The sequence below is a fragment of the Numida meleagris genome, chromosome 11 (genome assembly GCF_002078875.1).
Source record: "Numida meleagris isolate 19003 breed g44 Domestic line chromosome 11, NumMel1.0, whole genome shotgun sequence".
Lineage (NCBI taxonomy): Eukaryota > Metazoa > Chordata > Aves > Galliformes > Numididae > Numida > Numida meleagris.
This window is the reverse complement of record NC_034419.1, coordinates 9,540,669-9,559,796: the sequence shown is the minus strand read 5'-3', so window position 1 is coordinate 9,559,796 and position 19,128 is coordinate 9,540,669. Positions and strand designations below refer to the sequence as shown.

The 19,128-nt window shown below is 44.0% G+C and overlaps 1 protein-coding gene across 4 annotated transcripts in view; it reads right to left on the bottom strand.

Annotated features, from left to right (window-relative positions):
• Window positions 1-19,128, bottom strand: part of MGLL (monoglyceride lipase) — a 90,192-nt gene that overhangs the window by 20,744 nt on the left and 50,320 nt on the right. For all 4 annotated transcript variants that reach the window (XM_021409263.1, XM_021409264.1, XM_021409262.1 and 1 more), the window contains one exon: window positions 16,409-16,515. In XM_021409263.1, the coding sequence (XP_021264938.1) occupies window positions 16,409-16,515 (107 nt within the window). The remainder of the gene's footprint in view (window positions 1-16,408; window positions 16,516-19,128) is intronic.

The following is a 19,128-nucleotide window of genomic DNA, read 5'->3' as shown; positions in this document are numbered from 1 at the left end:
CATTAAGCATTTGCCTAAGAATTGCCTCCCTCTTATCAAAGGGGAGTGCTGCCTTGAATACACAAGTCCAGAATCTTCCTTTTTCCTTCTCAAGATTAGGAAAATCATTTTTCTTTCAGCATTTGCTGGATAGTCTTTATGCACTTGTCTCACACAAAGAGTGCAGCAAACTAAAAGCCTTCTCCGCCCACATCAGAGACACATTTGCAGAGCTGAGATATTTTTAGAATAGTGCACACACAGAGTTATATTGTTTGTTGTCTTGGTTAGAAAAAAAAAAAGAAACAGGCAATTTTCTATACTAAAACTATTTGTGCCTTTTTGCTGGGCAGCCGAGAACCAGTCATCTTGCTGAAACCATTTAAAATCTTTTCTGTACTCCAAAGATGACAAACAAAATGACCTGGTACATATCAGAGCAGTCATTAACTCTGTCCAACAAGGGAAACTGTTTCTGCCAATGTTAAGATTCAATTCATCTCTAATGGATACAGGCATGGTTCTCTTGGCTCTAGAAGAATTGTCCATTCCTTATGCTGTTGCTGAATTTGGCTCTGAATTGCACTATCTTAAAAGTGTTCCTGGAACTTCATGCTGCTGATGAAAACGTGCTGAAAAAAAAAGCCATCTGAGTGTTTATGTTGCAAAATAATAAGCTCTTCACAGGCTGCACTTACAAACAGCAGATGCTGTGGCCAAGCTAGAGACACAAGCATCGCCCGGGTGCCGTGTAACGCAGGGAGGGACGGTGGGCTGGGAGCTCCTGTGTGGCCATGTCACTCCTGCTGCAAACACAAATGATGCTGCAGGGCGGGGGAAGGCCCATGGAAGAGGAATGATGAGCCCATTTCATTTTCCACAAAGCTCATACTCTATGATCCCGCACTTTCTTCCTCAGCCCCTTCTGCGGTCCCACCTCCCCAGCCAGCCCTCAGCAACACTAAAGCAAAAGGCAGCTGAAGGGCACGTCCTTCTCCACCATGACCTGAAATTGCTGCACAATGCTGGCATGGATGGTGGAGCAGCTGTCGCGTTCCACTATAAAAGAGTTTCCTTTGGTGATGGGTGAAGCCATTCCTATTTCATCTCTTTTCCCTTGGGATGGAAATCACTATATAAGTGTCAGATTCAAAACAAGTGAGGCACATCATGTGTTTTTTTATAATCAGGCAATAAGCGGTTTTATTTAAGGCCCTACAATAATTTTTAGCTGTTATTCTTGAGGTGTTGCAGTGAGATTTCTCTTTCCCAAGGAGTGGCTCATTTAGTGGAGTATGGAAGGGATGGGTATATTTAACAACAGAGGTAGTCCTCAAACTTATTCTGGGGTGACATAAAACCAGTAATAGCTCTCAGTTACTGCAGAAAAATTCCACAGACTTTGCTGGAGTTAATCTAGGCTCTCACGGTTTCATTCTGCCTATTCGTCACTGATCTTTTAAGAATAGTCTAAGGCCCTGTTCTGCTCTCCACATGTGACTTGAGATGTCATTAATGGTAGCTAGAGTTCCATACTCACTGGATGAGGATGGTGTTTGTATCAGCCAAGGAAAATCTTCCTGCTATTTTAAATTAAGCTTTAAAACATCTGCTTTTCTATCTGTCTGTCTATCTATCTACCTATCTATCCATCCCTATCTATCTATCCATCCATCCCTATCTATCCCTCTATCTATCTGTTTTTGTGCTTATTTATTCTGTCGCTTTAGCACCATAAAATCCAAGAAAGGGGACAAACTTTATTAAGTTCCAGATGGAAAGATGGATGAAAGTCCGCTTTCCTCGATTTTATGATCCAATTTCTGTCTCTGAATGCTTTCAAACAGCTTGGGGCACCAATTCAGAATGTCAGGTCTTTCAATGAAAGAGACGATGCTGCAGTTTCCTGCCCACTTATTCCAGAGCACTGCTGGCATGTGAGTTGGCCTTCCAACACGCACATGCTATCAAGTCCTAAATGACAGCTTGTTTAACTAGAAAACGTGTCCATTTTTATCTTAACAAAGGCCATTCATTTCTTGCTCTTCTATTTGCTTAAATATGGTTTCATTTGCCCTGCCTGAGAGTTTGCACAGCCCTTCTGATTGTCTCCCTCCCAAGAGCACTGTGAGCCCATGGCCCAGCTCTTGCCCAGAGCAGTGCAGGCACATCGGCTGCCAGTCACATTGAACACCCATGCGTGTGCCTGGAATATTTTTATGCTTCAGAAAACAATCGAATCAATTCATCCCAGGGAAGACAGGCCTAATTCTTCCCTGCTAACACTAGATTAGGCATCAAGAAGAAAAAGAGATGAAAGCTGGAGCATCAGTAACTCCCTCCATGCTGTTGACTGATGTCTTGGGGGACAGGCACAGCCTCCTTTCAAGCTTTCTTCAAAAGGTTCCCCTCCATACAGACCACCCATTCGGAACCCACATCAATAACCAACAACAACGAAAAAACCAAGCCATTTTTCACCCACTTTACTTGCATCTTAAAATAAACACAAGTTCCCATATAGCACAGGGGCTCCTGGTGGGTTCTGTTGAGTCTGTGAGATTCTTGGCACTGGAGCACAGCATTTCTCTACTCCAAAGCAATCTTGGCACAGATCGTTGGTTATATAATCTTTTTTTTTTTTTTCTGTGACGGGCAAATAGTAATGATAATGCTTCTAAAACCTGGTGATTGTGTTCAGACAGCACTGAGGTGTTTTCCCAACTGAGCTGCCGAAAGGTTGGTCACAAACCTGAGCTCCCCAACTCCTGTGTTTGGGATCTGTGCTTTGAGATTGCAGCCAATCTGGCTGATGGGAGCTTGGAACAACATCAGTTCCACAGCACTAAGAAGGTTTTTCCTTTTTGATTCACTCCTTTGCGCTGCCACATGGCAGCGGTTTAATGACCAGGCAGTGCCACCCTCATTAGGCTGGATTTGTCCCCGTTCCTGACAAGGCATGAAGGAAATAGCACTCTTCCAGCACTGACAGCTTTTTGTACCCACTTTGCATAAGCTCAGCGATTATACCATGTAAGCAGCAGGTGGATTATTTGGAATAAGGACAGACTTTGTTGTTTTTAACAGGGCTACAGCTGACCCAAACCCTACCAGCCTTAACCGGGACCTAGTTTTTCCCATCCACACAATTAAGAACCCCTCTTCTCATTAAGCGGGTCTGCCAAGGAGTGTGCCCGGGTGGGACAGCCCTATGCAGTGTGCCAGGACAGCCCAGGCCTGCCAGCTGGCTCCAGGCTGGGTGGCAACGAGATGGAGCACAGGGAAAGTAGCATGGCAGAAAATAGCACTACTAAATTCGTCCTGCAGCAAAACTGCTGTCCTCTCTTGATACAGATGGATTTCAGTATGATTGTTTCAGCTGCTTTTTGGCAGCTGATCTCCCGTCCTCTGTAACTCTCCTCCCTGCAACTCTGAAATCCTGCTGCATATATATTTACCAGGCAGGTCAGAATCCAACAGGCAGATTGCTGCTCTCTGTGCTCTGTTTCTCATTTCAAACCATGCCTGGATGACAGCGATGAATCCTAGCTGGCATCTCTGCACTTCGGTCACCAACCCACCACTGCAAATGTTGTGCTGTTGAGGGCTGGCGACCTGTATGCTGCTTATGGGCCATGCAAGCTACTTTTCAGCCCAAATAGGATCAGAAGGACTCAATTCAGCCTCCTCTCCCTTCCCCCAGCATAAGCTGGGCCCCACCAGGCTGCAAACTTTAGCATGAAACAAATCACCACCATGCTTTGCCTTCGATGAATTCAGAAACAGAAAATAAATGCAGCGTGGAAAATGCCAATTTTAAAAGACCTGGATTTCGCATGATTCTTTGTACCATCTACAATTCAGCATTATTTGCTTTCCTAAGCTGAACAAGGATTCTCAAGTTGCAGAGTACTGCTGATAAATCTCAGCATTAGGGATGCCATGGGTATAACAGCTTTCCTCATGAACTGAGCCTGCAGGCAGTACTTTTGAGGTCACGGCAATGAATTCTGCCACAGCCAGCACTGACCAAGGCATGTCATACCCAGGAGTGGCAGCTGCTCACAGAAATGGGTTGACCAGTCCTTCTTTGATGCCCTGGGGAACAGACTGGTGCGTTACAAAACCAAACACCTCCTCTGTAAGCAGCTCCCTGACCGCCAGACTGCGCAGAAGACTTCACAGTGGGTGCATACACCTTCAGAGAAGACTATTTCCAGCTGGCCATAGGTTCTGTGAGACCTTTTGCAATCCTCGTTTTGTTTTTACAAAGAAAATGCTCAGGGCTGACAGGAATGTTACCGTGGTGCTGGAAAATCTCATCCGGGTTGGAAAGCAAACAGAGGCTGACCAGATGTTCTGCTCTGCTTACTAATGGACGAAGAAACAAAGAGTATCACACTGCCAGAGGCTTTCAGTTTTGATGATTAATTTTTTTTAAATTGTGAAATCATTTTCCCAAATCACTAACCATGTTTCTCAGAGTTCCCTGTGCACCTCTTTAGCAGCTAAAACCATCTTTTCTTCTTGAAAATAACAGCCCAAGACTGATTAACTTCCTACTAAAATAGCAAAGCCAACCGTAAAACCCACGAGAAGACACTTAGACAAGAGGCGAGGAGAGCATTTCTCCGAGTCAGAGCTGCGCTGGCCCGGAGCAGTGTTTGCTACCAACCAAACTTGGTTAAAAGCTGAGCTTGGGCCATTTGTGAAAAAAACTGGGGGATGGTTTTTGCAGGAACAAAACACTCCATGACCCAGGGAGTGTCCTCCTGTCTGTGCTCCTAATAAGAGCATGTCTTAATAAACAAAGAAATGCCTTCTCTGTTTCACATTCAAAATGAATGTGCAATAGGAGGAACATGAGTAACTGAAAACACCAGACACGGTGACAGAACATATTTCTCTTCAACACGCCGACTAATTAACAGGGGAAGAATCTGAAGATGTGAATCAAAAAAAGATGAATTTACCCTTCCTTCTTTGTCTGTTTTGCTTCTGGGGTGCATTGCTGCAGTATTCAATGTCTTGTTTGCAGCCGCTGCTGGAGAACATTTTGAATTTTAAAAAAGTCTTTGTCTCTTTTTTAAAAAAGAGAAATGTCTGTTTGTGTTGGGACTTGTAAGAACAGTCGCTTAAAAGGGTTCATAGTCTGTGACATATACATACACTCTCAAGAAAATCAACATAGTTAGTTGTTTGTGGAGAAAATCCACCCATTTTAATCAGGCATATGAGCTTTCTAACGGCACACCACACCCTATGAATGAGCAAATAAACCAGCAAACACTGCATATCAGAACTATATGGTATGTAAAGCGGTGTACCAGCTGCTTCTGTGCACTTTGGCAAGTACCTCTTGCCCTAGCTCTCTGAGAGCACAGACCATTAAGGGACGTCCCCTGAAGTCAGTGCAGGCCGTGGGGTCTGATGCCTCACCTGTATGGACTCTGCTATTGGCTTAGGCCCTGTACCAGCTAATGACATCGTGCAGCATGCCGACACACACAGGGCAATCAACTTGCCTGGGGCAGGCCCAGGAAAACTGTTATAGCAGCAGTCTGGTGAAAAATGGAATGAGACAACCACATTTTTGATCAAAGCACGGAAAAGCATGTGGCTTAATTGAGACTTCCTGTGACTTCAGATCGCTGCTTATGTGATTTGAAGGGCAATTCTTTCTTTAGGAGTTTTGAAAAGTTTTGCTTTCTTCATTGAGTATTTTCCCCCAACAGAGTAGCTGTTCAGTTCAGCAAGAGCAATTTTATTCAGTCATTTGCAACGTAAGTAGGGTACAAAGTGCATGAAAAATTAAGCTGAAATGGCTAACAACCCTTTATTGGCCAGTTATACATTTTATTTCTCTTTGGAAAGCCACCTGTCCTTTGCCTTATTTTTTCAGAGCAAATAAGAGCTTTCTTTGAATACTATATTCCTCAACGATCCTGTTCCTAGAGGTTAGCACTGAACTAGACACCAACCTGAGACAGACTGTGTTCCTTTGGGTCCTGTTAGCTATCTAAAAAGGGACTGAAGGAAATTAGGTTATGATTTAATCCAACAGGAGTTCCATACACAGAACACCTTTTCTTCTGCACTTTTCCAATGATGTTCGATAACTTAGAACAGCCATTTGTACTTCAATAGGATGACAAACTCCACATCTGCATGAAGATACATTTATAGGTGACGAATCATCAGTAATTAGCTTCTGAAACTACCTCCTCCAAATTAGATACCACTGACAAACAATAGCAAAGCTAGTCACGTTAATGAAATGCTGTTGCTATGGAAAAAAAATGTCCCTGTAAAGGTGAAAATAAACACACGCTTCCTTTTTCTCATTGTGCAGAGGCATCAAAAAACATTGAAGATAAAGCTGTTCCTAACTACATGCACCATTGAACTGTGCTTTTAAAGGGATCATTTCTTCCCCCATCTCAAAACCTCCTGTATTTAAATTTTGGAAGAAACATTCCAAATTGTAGCAGTTAGGATGTTCTTTAGGATTTCATAAAGTCATAGACATATTGAGACTGGAAGGGATACATGGAGATGGTCTAGTCCAAGGCCCTACTGAAACCCATTCAATCAGGTTGTAGAGGACCTTGTCCATTTGAGCTTTAAATATCTCCAAGGCTACAGATTGCCCCAATTCTCTGGGTCCTCCTCTAGCTTTTGTCTGCCCACATGGTGAAATCATTTTCTCCTTTTGTCTAATTGGAATTTCTCAAGCTGTGACGTGTCATTTCCTTCATCCTATCACCACAAACATTCAAGGAGAGTCTGGTCCTTTGTGCTCCCACACTGGGTACTCATAGACAGCAATAGCATCTCCTGATAGCCTTCTCTTCTAAAGCAAAATAAACCCAGTTTTATCAGCCTCTCCTTGTACATCTTGTTCTCCAGTACTCTAATTGTTTTGACAGCCTTCCTCTGGCCTTGCTCCAGTATGTCAATGTTTTCCTTGTACTGGGGAGCAATTTGGACTCGGCACTTCAGATGTGGTCTCACAAATGCTCAATGGAAAGGAATAATCACTTCTCTTCAGTTGGCTATAGTTTTTCCAGTGCAGCCCAGTATGTGGTGGCCTTCCTCACCACAGGGTCACACTGTTGACCCACGTTCAACTTGTCTGCAAGGATCTCCGGGTCTTTTTCTGCAATGCTGCTTTCTATTCATTCATTGCCCAACCTTTCCTGCTGCACAGGGTTGTTCTGCCCCAGATGCAGGACCTCACAAGTGCCTTTGTTGAAAGCCCATTTTATGCCAGTTTATTTCTTCAGCCTGTCAAGGCCTCTGTGAATAGCAGCCTTCTATCACACACTTGCTTTCTACAATTTGGTATCCCTGTAAGCTTCCTGAAAGTACTTTCTATTCCATCATCCACATCACTAATGAAAAAGTTCCACTGATGATATATGCAACATCTTTTTACTGTTTTTTCCTCTGAAGGATACGTATTCTTCCAGATAGCTTCTTGAGGCCAACGTCCTTGCTGATATGAACTTGCTGTGGAAGTCAGTAAAGGAAATGATCCCTGGAACAAAGTCTGAAGAAAGTTTGATGTCTGTCCAACAGCTCCAGAAGCAGACAGATCTAGTAACATGAAATGATCTGTTCTCTCAGCCTAAGTTCTTTAATAAACATCTGGTCCTTGTCCTTCCACCCTCGACCATCTTGCATGCAGACACACTCCTACAGCTTGCAAAGCAGGTTATGGGAGGGCAAGTAAGCTGCTGAAAACATTACAAGAGTTTGTCAACTTTCCTTCACTAATAGGAAGCACAGTGACATGATGCATGTCTGAGCCTGCCTTCTAACATGGAGATCCTTGATTTATATACGTGAAGACTGAGTACAGATGACAATTACACAGATCTTTGAGACCACAGAAGCAAGACAATGGGCTGAAAAATGAAATGAGTTTATTAAGTCAAGGCTATTTCATAGAATCATAGAATTGTTTGAGTTGGAAAGGACCCTTAGAGGCCATCTAGACCAACCCCTCTGCAATGAACAGGGACATCTACAGCTCAATCAGGTTGCTCACCATTTTTCTGAATAAAGGACGTGTCATTCGTGACTATCAGGACCCCTTGTCCAAAATTCCTCATAGTCCCAGTATTATCTGCACTCCACACAATCTTAATGGTCCACTCCTCTTTATCACGGAGAGTATTTCTCATCTGAGAGGCAGAACCACGGAAGGCAAACTAGAAGTACCTAGCCCTTACAGAAGAAGGGAACCTTTTAACTTTCCTGAATGAATGACACATCTTTATCATGCAGCCTGTCTGTTAACAGTTAACAGTGACAGGTTGAGGAGCATGGTCTGGAAGGTGGCCAGTGCCGCCAGCTCCACACTCAGAGTTGTTGCATTAAAAAGGGAGCATTCTGTTCCCTCTCTTGTTGTTTCCCCTCTCACTAGGGCCCGTTGTTACAGCCTCACGCCTCCTTGTGTGAAGGCCAACAGCGAGGCTTTGTTCAAGAAGCAGCTGCTGAGAAGATGTACTATCTCATGGAATGACCTACTGACATTTCTCCCCCCTGCTCATTAGTAAGCAGTGAATAATTAGGAGAACTAGGGCGGATCGCTCGGCCTGTTTCTCTCAGAGTAAAAAATCAGCTCCTTAGATCCTAGTGTGCCCCAAAAGGGATTCCCTCATACTGTGGGCTTTTTGCAAGGCCAGAAGAGCTGGCTGCGCATCGCCTTCTTCTCATCACCTGACAGTGCCCAAAGCTGGATGGGACAGGGCAGAGGACAGGGTGTCCCACCTCTGAGCAGGCTCTAGTTCAGGTCCACACCTCCCCCTGCTCACCTCAGCTGCAGCAAGAGCAACTCAGCTCAGCCAGGAACCAAGCCAAGGATCCTGCTTGCCTGCGTGACATGTGCTTGTTTACTCAATAATCTTTGGTACAGGGTGGGTCTACAGCAGTGAGGAAATGGCGGAGTGGTTGCAAGTAGCAGAGTAAGTAGTTGAAGAGTGGAAATGACATCTAGTCTTTCCCAATCCTTACTGCAGTCCAATATGATTGTCTAGTGATGTGCACATACAGGGGCCATGGGGAAAGAGCATCTGCACTGCCTTCCCCTCAGGCAAACAATGCTTGCATCCACTCTGGTTTATCACATGGAACTTACAGGCCTGCTTTGTATCACTGATTATGTGACAAACCTATCTGACTTAAAAAAAAAAAGGTCAGACAAACAAAAAGATTGCTTTAAGCTGCCTCAGTTTGTTTTGGAATGTTTGGAATCTAATGCACACATTAGATGACACTACACAACTAATTTCAGGGGTTCAACTGTCTTGTTTATATGTGTCTGTGCCAAAATTGTATCCAGTCCTCACAACTTCCCAACTCCCATGGCTCAGCACTGTGCTTTCCCCCCTTTTACATCAGCATGGTTTCCATATTACTCTCAACAAGTCCATCAAACTCTTCCTCAGAGTGGAGGGAAGGGAAACACCTCCATGTACCCTTGTCCCTTCCCAAACTCAAATGCTTTAAGCAAAACATTCCATTACAGATGCACCGGTCATGCTCAGACTCATCATCTGTTTACTTTTAGTTTGCTATGGTCTAGCTGCTTCCTCGCTTGACAGTGTTATTTCATCTGCCTTCACAAGACAAAATAAAAGCCACACACGCATTTCCAAATCTCAGCTTGTGTCCTTCACTCAAGCATGAGCCACCATAGGTATTGGTTTTCTTGCTGTCGTGTGGCTGCTTTCCTCAAAGAGAAACACTGCTTGCTGCCTTGAAGGAGGCCAAGTGGTGATGGGTTGGCAGTTGGACTGGCTGGTCTTAGTGGTCTTTTCCAACCTTAATGAGTCTATGGTTCTATGATCCCAGGGTGGACAAAGGGCTAGCACTGACATGACACGTCTGCTTCTGAGATGACTTCAGCAGAGCAAGACTGGTCTGCAGATGTCTATGACAAGTTGCTCAAAAATCACTACGGTAATGTGACAGCTTTGTTCAATAAAACCCCTCTCAAAGCACTCACAATTGCCTGTTACACCACAGGTTATCCCCTGAGGTTGGGCTACGCTCTATTCTGGTACGTTTATAGGCACAATTCGGCATCCTTGTACTGTAAGAAATGTACAGAGACCACATGGTCTATACTGACCACTTCCTCTGAGATACGCGCTCACTGCTACCAAGAGAACCCAACCCCATGCAGCAGACTGGGAGACAGCAAGAGGAAATACACTATCCATCTGAAAGAGTGCATTCAAGAGCATGGGGAAAGTTGGACCTTTCAGCAGTATGAATCATTTTGTCTATATTTTCAAAGAGGTTCAGACCTCTTCTCCTTAGCAAATTGTCACCACTGCCTTGCAATCAGTGCTATGAGATGAGCTGTCACCTGCCAGCAGAGCTGAACGGCAGGAGGAAGTTTACTCATTAGCTGTTTGTTTTATAGGAGGACTTTGCTCCAGAATCCTACAGTTTTCTCACTGCCTACGGAATTACACAATGCTCTGCAGTATATGAACTCTCACCCCGTAACTGCGCCCTGTGGTTTTACCTCCTGTGTGCCCTGTGAATGCTGAGCATTCCTCACTGCTGCCCTGGAGGGCAGATAAGCCTGACTGCTACCTTTGTTCAACATCTGGAGAAGCAAAGGCCAGGGAGAGCTAGGCTGGCTGGGGACCGTACCAAATCTGGAGTCAAAACAGCGATAAAACAACACTGGCTGTGCTCTGCCAGCCCAGCCAAACAGCCGACCTCTGTAGGCTCCTGTTAACGTATAAGGGATGCTTGAAAGAGAAAAGCTGAGTGATGGGGAAGACCAGCCTGACTTCCCTGCTATATCCCCTGAGGTGCCATCTCTGCTTTTCACGTAGCAGCATGTTTATGACTCAATCATCCCCTGGGTTAAAAGGGGAGAATGGAAGAGTTCCAGTGGGGACTCAAGGGTCCGTATGACACTTAACATAGATCAAGGGTCAAAGAATCATTTAAGGGTTCCCTTATATCCCCGCTACTTTTGCTCTGTCACAGGCTCTCAGTCTGGCAGTTTTTGGAGCTATATACACAAAGATTTATGCCCACACACTTGAATCACAGCAGGACAGATTAATCACCCCTTAGCAGCTCTCTCTCTAATCCAAATAAACGTTCATAAAATACTGAAAGATGGACAAGTAGAGAGAATCTGAAGAACAAACGGGCTAATTTCTCCACAGGGAACGTACCTGCGGAATTTAATCCAGAGCTCTGAAAAATTTCCTTCTAGGTTAGGAATCTTCTGTTTGGAACCACTAGTAAAAATATTAAAAGAAAGCTTTTGTGAAGAGGAGTTGTGAAGAGTTGGGCTTCATGCGGAGGAAATAGACAGGAAGAGGGGGGAACTCACCCTGGCTGCTGGGTCTCCTCCTGCCTTGCAATTGCCACTGCTAGGTGAACAACTTCACCAATTCAGAACAAGCTCAAAAGGGAACACACTGATATAGGTACAGAGCTAGTCCTAGATTCTCTCCCCTAGCCAAAGAGCATCTGTCTAAGGATGGGCACATCAGCAGCAGTCCAGCTGCTCAGAGCAGGTCTGCTGGTGTAGCTCAGGTAGTGCAAGTTGGCGGTGCAAGTAGATCCCGACTATTTGGCGAAGCTGTTCCGGCTGTGGGGAGCATGAATGAAAACAGGATTCATGGAGAGAACAGTTATTTTGTACTCATGCAAGTGCTGATGTTTCCAAACCCATGGTGATTTCACATCATCGGCAGCGCTGTTCTCCAGGAACATTCCCTCATTCTGGTGTCCATGAGCAGTTCCTTCTCACAGCAGTATCCTCATTTTTATTAATGCTCTTATTAGCACTGACATCCTTCTTAGTCATTTCCCTCCTCCCAGCTTGCCTGTGTTCAGTCCTTTTTAACCTTTCTCTTCAGACCAATCCTTCCCAGTGCTATGAATAAATAAAAGCCTTCTGTTCTCATCAACAAAATGGTCTTTTAACAGTTGCAAGAACAACACAGTGATCACTTGAAAAAAAAACCACAAAACAACTAATATTTGAAGCATTGAAAAGCCTCCAGCTATTTTCTGCTTTTTAAAAATACACACTTAAATAGAGAAAGCAGTGAGGAAATTAACGGGGAGCACAAACAGCAGTAGGTGTCTGAGCGGGATCTGTTAGCCCATCTGCAATGCTCACCAGCATTGCAAAGCGCTGTCCTCAAGCAAATCTAAAGGCCGTGAGCTGCTGCCTGGTTAGGGCTAAGTAATTCACATTCCTCGTTTTCATACCAGAAGACCATTACTCAGTACCCACAAGGAGCACCAACAATTCTGAGTGAAAAACACATCCTGTGCCATCACTGTTAAAAGTGTAAGAGCTAAGTGAATGTATCTTTGTGGGCCTTGGATCTTGGAATGCTTTTGTAACCACAATTAGCTGACGTGTACTTCTGAAGGTGAAATTGTGGCTGTTCTGGTTTCAGGCCATGTAATGCAACCATACAAAATAAGATCTCAGCAAATGAGATGTTTCAAGAAGTGAGACAGGGATAGCTGGAACATCATGTGCTTTACTAACTGAAAATGCTTGGTTAGGGGAAACAAAGCCACATTCTCTATCCTTTATTCTCATTTTCCTTGGCTTTCTGCTTTACCCTAAAAATAATGCATTACAACTAAGGGAGCTACAATCTGTCTGCAGCTCCATGAAGAATTACCATATCGCTCCAGTTTGATGAATCTCCCACGGGTATTCCTTCTAAGAGGGTTTCCCTAAATTGATTGCCAATAACCTAATATATTCGCCTGTCTCTTTGTCTGTCATCAGAATGTTGACATAATAAAATAACAGTAATACAGGAAGGAAATTGAAATGTGAAATTTCTTTTCAACAAAGCTGAACCTTACAGAAATACATAGCAGGGTCATCTCAGCAACCTTAATTCTGCCTTCATGAAGCTGCACTCCAAGTGCACTCAGAAACCATGGAAAACCATTACCTGCCTATTAAAACACAAGAGACCACAGAACAAAATGCTGCATTACAAAGAAATAGCATTTTTCTCTTCCATGAGGCTGATATTAAACAAAGCAATTTAAAAATGTTAGGTGTAAAGGAGACCTATGAGGTTTTCTGGAAGTAAGTTTTCACCACTGCTGCAGAAAGTTTCTAATAAGGAGCTATGAGATGCAGCTGCTTTGAGGTTACTGTGAAATATTTGAAAGAGCAAATGCACAAATAACATACTCTGAGACACTCAGAGAACCGAGCCAGTGCTACTTTTCTGATGCCAATAGGAAGACACAAATTCAGATGAGCACTATTACCCTGTGATGTGCCAGCTGTTTTGCTGTAGCCTCACTTAACAAGAAACGGTGCAGAGCAGCCTTCAGCAAGATTTACAGCCCATGTATAAGCTTTTACAGAATCAGCAGTATCAATGGAAATTATTTTTCCTTCTTTTGACTGAAGGATAGACACCATATAAATCAGTCAAGTCACACATACTAGCAACTTCCCAACTCATTTGGGAAATCATGCTAGCTGTGCTGTGGAACTGCATGAATAACATCACACCTGAATTGGGAAATGTATCCGTGAGTATTCCAGAACAAGAATAAATATCCAGGTCAAAAAATCTATGCCAAGCCCTTCAGAGTTACCGTAAGAAATTACAAAGAGAAAGCAATTATTTTGCTAATGCAATCGAATAACTAATATTACCCAAAGATACCCGAAGGATGGGACACAACGAGGAAACACACTAGGGAGGTGATTTGGAAAGGGGAAAACAGTGGAGGAAAGTTATAATCCTCCATTTGCTCCGGGCAGATTTGGCAATAGAGGTGTGTGTCATAGAATGGTTGGAGTTGGAAGGGACCCTTAAAGGTTACCTAGTCCAACTCCATTGCACTGAACAGGGACACCTACATCTCCATCAGGTGCTCAGAACCTGGTCGCTGTCTGTCAGCTCTGAGCTCTGTAACTGTATTACTCCAGACAAGGTCTGTCCTCACCACTCACCTCTTTAGGTGCAAATATTATTTTACAGAGCCTAAAATACATTAATTGTCTCTGTAGCTTAGAGAATCCAGTCTCATTTAAATGAGCTCTTTGTGTAGAACAATTGCGTTTCCAGTGTTCTGCTTTCAGGTTCCTCTTTGCCTTCTCCCTCTTGTGATGATGAAAACCAAACTGAGCTGACAATGAATACTGTAGGGAGAATGAAGCTCTTAACCAACCAGAAGTGTGTTAAGTGAACTGATCAATTCAGCAGCTCTGTCTATAGGAAGAAAAACACAACATAACTACGCTTCTCTAGTCAAAAAAAAAAAAAATCAAGAAAAAAGAGAGCAAATCACTGTCTCTTTATGCAGCACAATAAACACCTGACAGGATCCTTCACCCCAAAGCCCCTTCCCACCTACAGAAGAGTCATTCTCTGTACCAAATCCATGCAATAAATACAGTGCTCTATCACTTTTTCTAGATTCATTGCTTCAAATACTGCTATTTCAACTCGTTAAAACCATTATTGAGTGTTAAGGGAACACGGAATGAAGGCCTACTCAGCATGCACAGCGAGCAACCACAGTCCTGGGGTGCTGGGCCCTGGCTTTTGTACGAATTGCTTGTGCCTTGTTCAGTCACTTTTTGCATACATTGTGGTCTACTAAGCGCAGCTGCGGGGTGAACAGCACACGGACCATGCCACCGCCCTTCTCATGAACTTTGTGCCATATAGATAGCAAAAGAGGAATGGAGACCCTTCCTGCTGGGATGACTGCACGCTCCCACTAGCCTATGTCTGAATCAGAAGGAAGTATATCGAAGTGAATGAGACCACGCTTAAAACATCTGTGCCCATATAAGGAGAAGCAGGCTCCTGTGGTCTGCAGAGATACTTTTGCGCAGGTCAGCTGTCTTTGTGAAGTCAGCTCTGCATGGCATGTGATCCGCTGCCTGTAAAACCACAGACAGTGGTTTATACATTCAGGACTGGATACTTTTTTTGTCAGAGAGAATTCTGCACACCAAGTGCAGTGTAGTGCTGTGAGTGAAAAGAAATCATGAAAGCAAAACCAAGGTGAAGTTGTGAGTACTTGAATTTGATGAGACGTTGCCTTCCCTCTATCAGACTAAGTGGAGCAATGTCTCATGTGTTCTCCCTTCTACAGCTTTCAGGATCTTCAAGCTCAAGTTCAGCAATCTTGTCTTTGAGGAGAGATGGGGAGAACTTTCCACTGTATTGTAGTATGCTTTCCAGTGTCAGTGGAGGATCTGCCAGAAGGAGATTGGAATTGCACTGAGATTCATCCCATTTCACCTGTCAGCTCAGAACTGACCTTGCTTTTTTTTTCACTGCCATCATTAATCGCACTGATTCATTTTGCTAATATCTAGAGTGACTCTTGCCGAGAGGTAGTGATCTGCAGGGATAAAAACAAAGCAAAGACTTCCAAGCACAAGGAAGGCCTGAAGATGCAAGAGTCTTTACTCAGACAGTGGTGAGGCCCTGGCACAGGCTGCCCAGAGAAGCTGTGGATGTCCCATCACTGGAAGTGATCAAAGCCAGGCTGGATGGGGCCCTGGGCAGCCTGATCTGGTGGGGGGAACCCTGCCCACAACAGTGAAGCTGAAGCTTGATGATCTTTAAGGTCCGTTCCAACCTAAAGAGTCAGGTGTGAGAGGATGCTGCCAAACAGCAGGATAGATAGGTCAAATATGTCCTGCTTCACATGCTTTGGGAGATCTGATGATACTCAGCATTTCTACGTCGTGGAATGGAGCAGAGCAGAGATCCTCAAGCCAGAAGAGGCAAGGACAGTGAGCCTACATAGCACTGCATTGCCCAGGCACTTATAGGTTGAGGGATGGAGTGGTGTGGCTGTGTTAGCACAGCCTTGAAGAAACTCAAGCTGTTTTCTCACCATAGCTCTGGTCTACAGCCAGCTCTGGTGTCTCCACTGGTCTGCTGAGATATCTCCAAATAAATGCCCATGATGTCTCCATGCCTGTCTATGTCCCAAGGGTGCAGCTATCTAGCTGTACTGCTGTATGAAAGCTATGCTGCCATTTCAGACCCTCCTCTCCGATTTTCTGGGATAACAAGAAGCATGAATCCAGGAAAAGTGGCTCCTAGTCCCACTGCCACAGTGGACAATCCCTCCTCACCCCCCAACAGACAGGTGAAAGAGAAATAGTCCTTTACAGAGAGGTTAAACCAGCATCAGCAGTAACATTAATGATAAGATTGAGGAAAACCCAGAGAAATAGGGTTGCTATCTTACAGATTCAGTATGCAGATTATTACAAAGCTTCAAATACTCCCTTTCTCATTTACGCTGATGTGTATTTTATTGACTTTTCTCTCACTGCTGAGTAGCTTTAATGGCATTTGCCTCAGTAAAGTCCTGAGCTGCTGTAAATCAAGTACTGTTTTAGGCTACTCACCATGGTCATGGGCAAATACAAACAAGTTAAGTTCTGTCAGCCTCTGGGCCAAGTCATCATAACGGCCGCAGTGTTCCCCAGCGCCATGAGCGATAAACACGAGGGCCCTAAATGGAGCATTAAGGTATAAATCATTAACTCGGCAATCAACGCACAAAGGCTTCAGAGCTGCAAGCAAAAACTGCACATTCAATTTAGCAACAGCATTTCAGATATCAGCAAACACAAGGCAAGTTAAATAAGGGCTGATGGGAGTTTTAACACGGGAAGACAGATTGCCATCCTAACCTACCACCGACTTGATCCTCACCAGCTGGTAGCTGGGCAGACCACCAGCAAGTCAGCTGCAGACTGGACAGACTTTGTTATTTGTTTGCAACTGGGATCTGCTACAAGTTTGAAATGCAGATGGGCATCAGCATCCTTGGGGTGGGTAACTACATCTTGGCTTTGAGGCTTTTGTGCTGCTCCTACAGTGGAAGCGTTGCCCTTGAGTTTCATGGAGTTGTTATATCATGGTGGTTTCAAATACAAACAGTCCTTAACTTTTTACCTTGAAACACTGTTGAATGCCACAGAGCACTCTTAAAAATGAACTTTCAGCTAAACAACAAATCTCAAGCAGAGTCCAGAACATTGCTCTGTGTTTGGAATTTTATCTTTTGACTCCAGTTCTAGTGACCTTACTGTTGCATTTTCTGCCCCCAAACAGTTGCTTCCCTTTGGCAATTAAGGTGACCTTTACATAGCCACTGTACAGCTACAGAGAGGAACCGTGAAAACAGAAAGTCTAATAGACACTTCTTTTTGAAAGGCATTATAGAAATACTTATCTTCAAATATTACAGTTGCACCAATGATGCTTTATTTTCACCATGAGAGTGACTAAAGGTGAATGAACTTTGCCAATTGTTTTACTGGGCAAAGTCTGTGCAGAATTGGACTAGAAATACGATGGAAGTAGCAATGAGATTACATAAGTTTTGCTGAATTCAACAGGTGACTTTTCAAAATCCAGCTTTAGCAGCATAAACATGACTTGTTCCTTTACAAGTACCATCTGTCACTGGAACATCAGCTGCACAAAACAGCCAGGAGGCTACAGGTTTGAGATTTTCAGTACATTAAATGAACTGACAACACACAATAATGCAGCAGTTTACAGCTAGTGATTTCCTCTACTTTATTTTGATTGAGGTTTTGAATACATTTTCAGTGTATTCACTGCAGTAAACTGCTTTGATCTTAATATACTTAAACTTAAAAAAAGATATGAATGATGTAGAAAATCCTGCTCTAGCTCTTTGATTAACGCCTGCTTCAAAGTATTTGCTCATGCTAGACAGCTTGAAAGCACCCATTGAAACCAGAAGGATTTAACAGAGAGACTTCAAACACAGCGATGCAAAGATGCTCTGGTATCTGTCTAACACTAATGAGCAAGACTGAGGTTAGGCCACGTAACACAACTTGCTGCAACTTACAAATGTTCTTTAATTTCACTGAAGGTTTCAAAATGGTCGCTGTGGAGCAGTCATTTCTTCCTTTTCAGCCTCCCCTATCGATACATTTGTCACGTTATCAATACACTTGCTAGACAGCCTGATTTCCAGAGTGCAGTGCCTATAATTACAGATCCAGATACCGAATCATAGAATCATTAAGGTTGGAAAAGACAACTAAGATCACCCAGTCCAACCCCAACCCATCACCACCGTGCCCACTAAACCACATAACTTGGTGCTAGAGGTGAAAAGGATGGAAAGACTGCTCATTCCTTTCTGAAACACAGCCATCACCTCTCCCAGCCACAGGCAGCCCAGTAGAGACTCCAGCCAGTGCTGGGATAGTCAGTCTCTGAGGGAGAAACTAAGGAAATGCGAGACAAGATCCCTGTGTACTCATCGCACTGATGGCCAACACAGTCAGCGAGGCTCTGTGTGCATCACTCCTGCTCCCTGGCTCCTGGCAGCTCCTCTCTGCAGTGTCTCACTTAAGCCCTCTGTTACTCTCTGTAGCACCAACCTTTTTCCTGCTGACTAGGCACAGAGATTAAGGTGCAGCTCGCCTGACGGCACACAGCCCTTCCTTTCTCAGAGAAATATGATTTGAATGTATGCACTGAAATACATCAAGTGAATGAAAACTAATGGGAAGCTGCCGAAGAGATCTTTGCCGGGAAATGCTTGCTGATATTTCATCCCCCTGACAGCAAAGCCCTAATTTTGCTTTCATTCACACTGCCGCAGCACCGTGACTCTGCCTGACAGCAACCTGCTAGATCTCAGCCCACTCATCTTCTGTGAAGCCAACGAGAAAAGAAAAAGCTTCATGCTGCAGAGAAGCAAGGTGTTCCAGCAACCTCTCATGCCAGCATGACAATTGTCATAAGCAAAATACTGAATAAAATCCCTGGGTCTGTTTGTGCCTTAAGAGCCCTAATGGCAGTATCTAGCTGTCAAGACAGCTCAGGCACTTTTCAAAGTTTTGTCCTATGAATGTTAGGCATGATAAACAAGGAGTGAAATCTTCAAATTGCTATGTCCAAACAGAAGAAGCTCAGTCTTCAGGGTCTCTGTGCAAAGGGGCCATGCATCGGATGCAATGCCTTGAAAACCTGAAGATAGTCTGAGCATCATCTGAGCCAGGACTGAAGGATTTGGCTCTTTCCTCTCGTCTTCCATTTTTCAAAAACAAGTTTAGATTTGGCAAAGAGTACC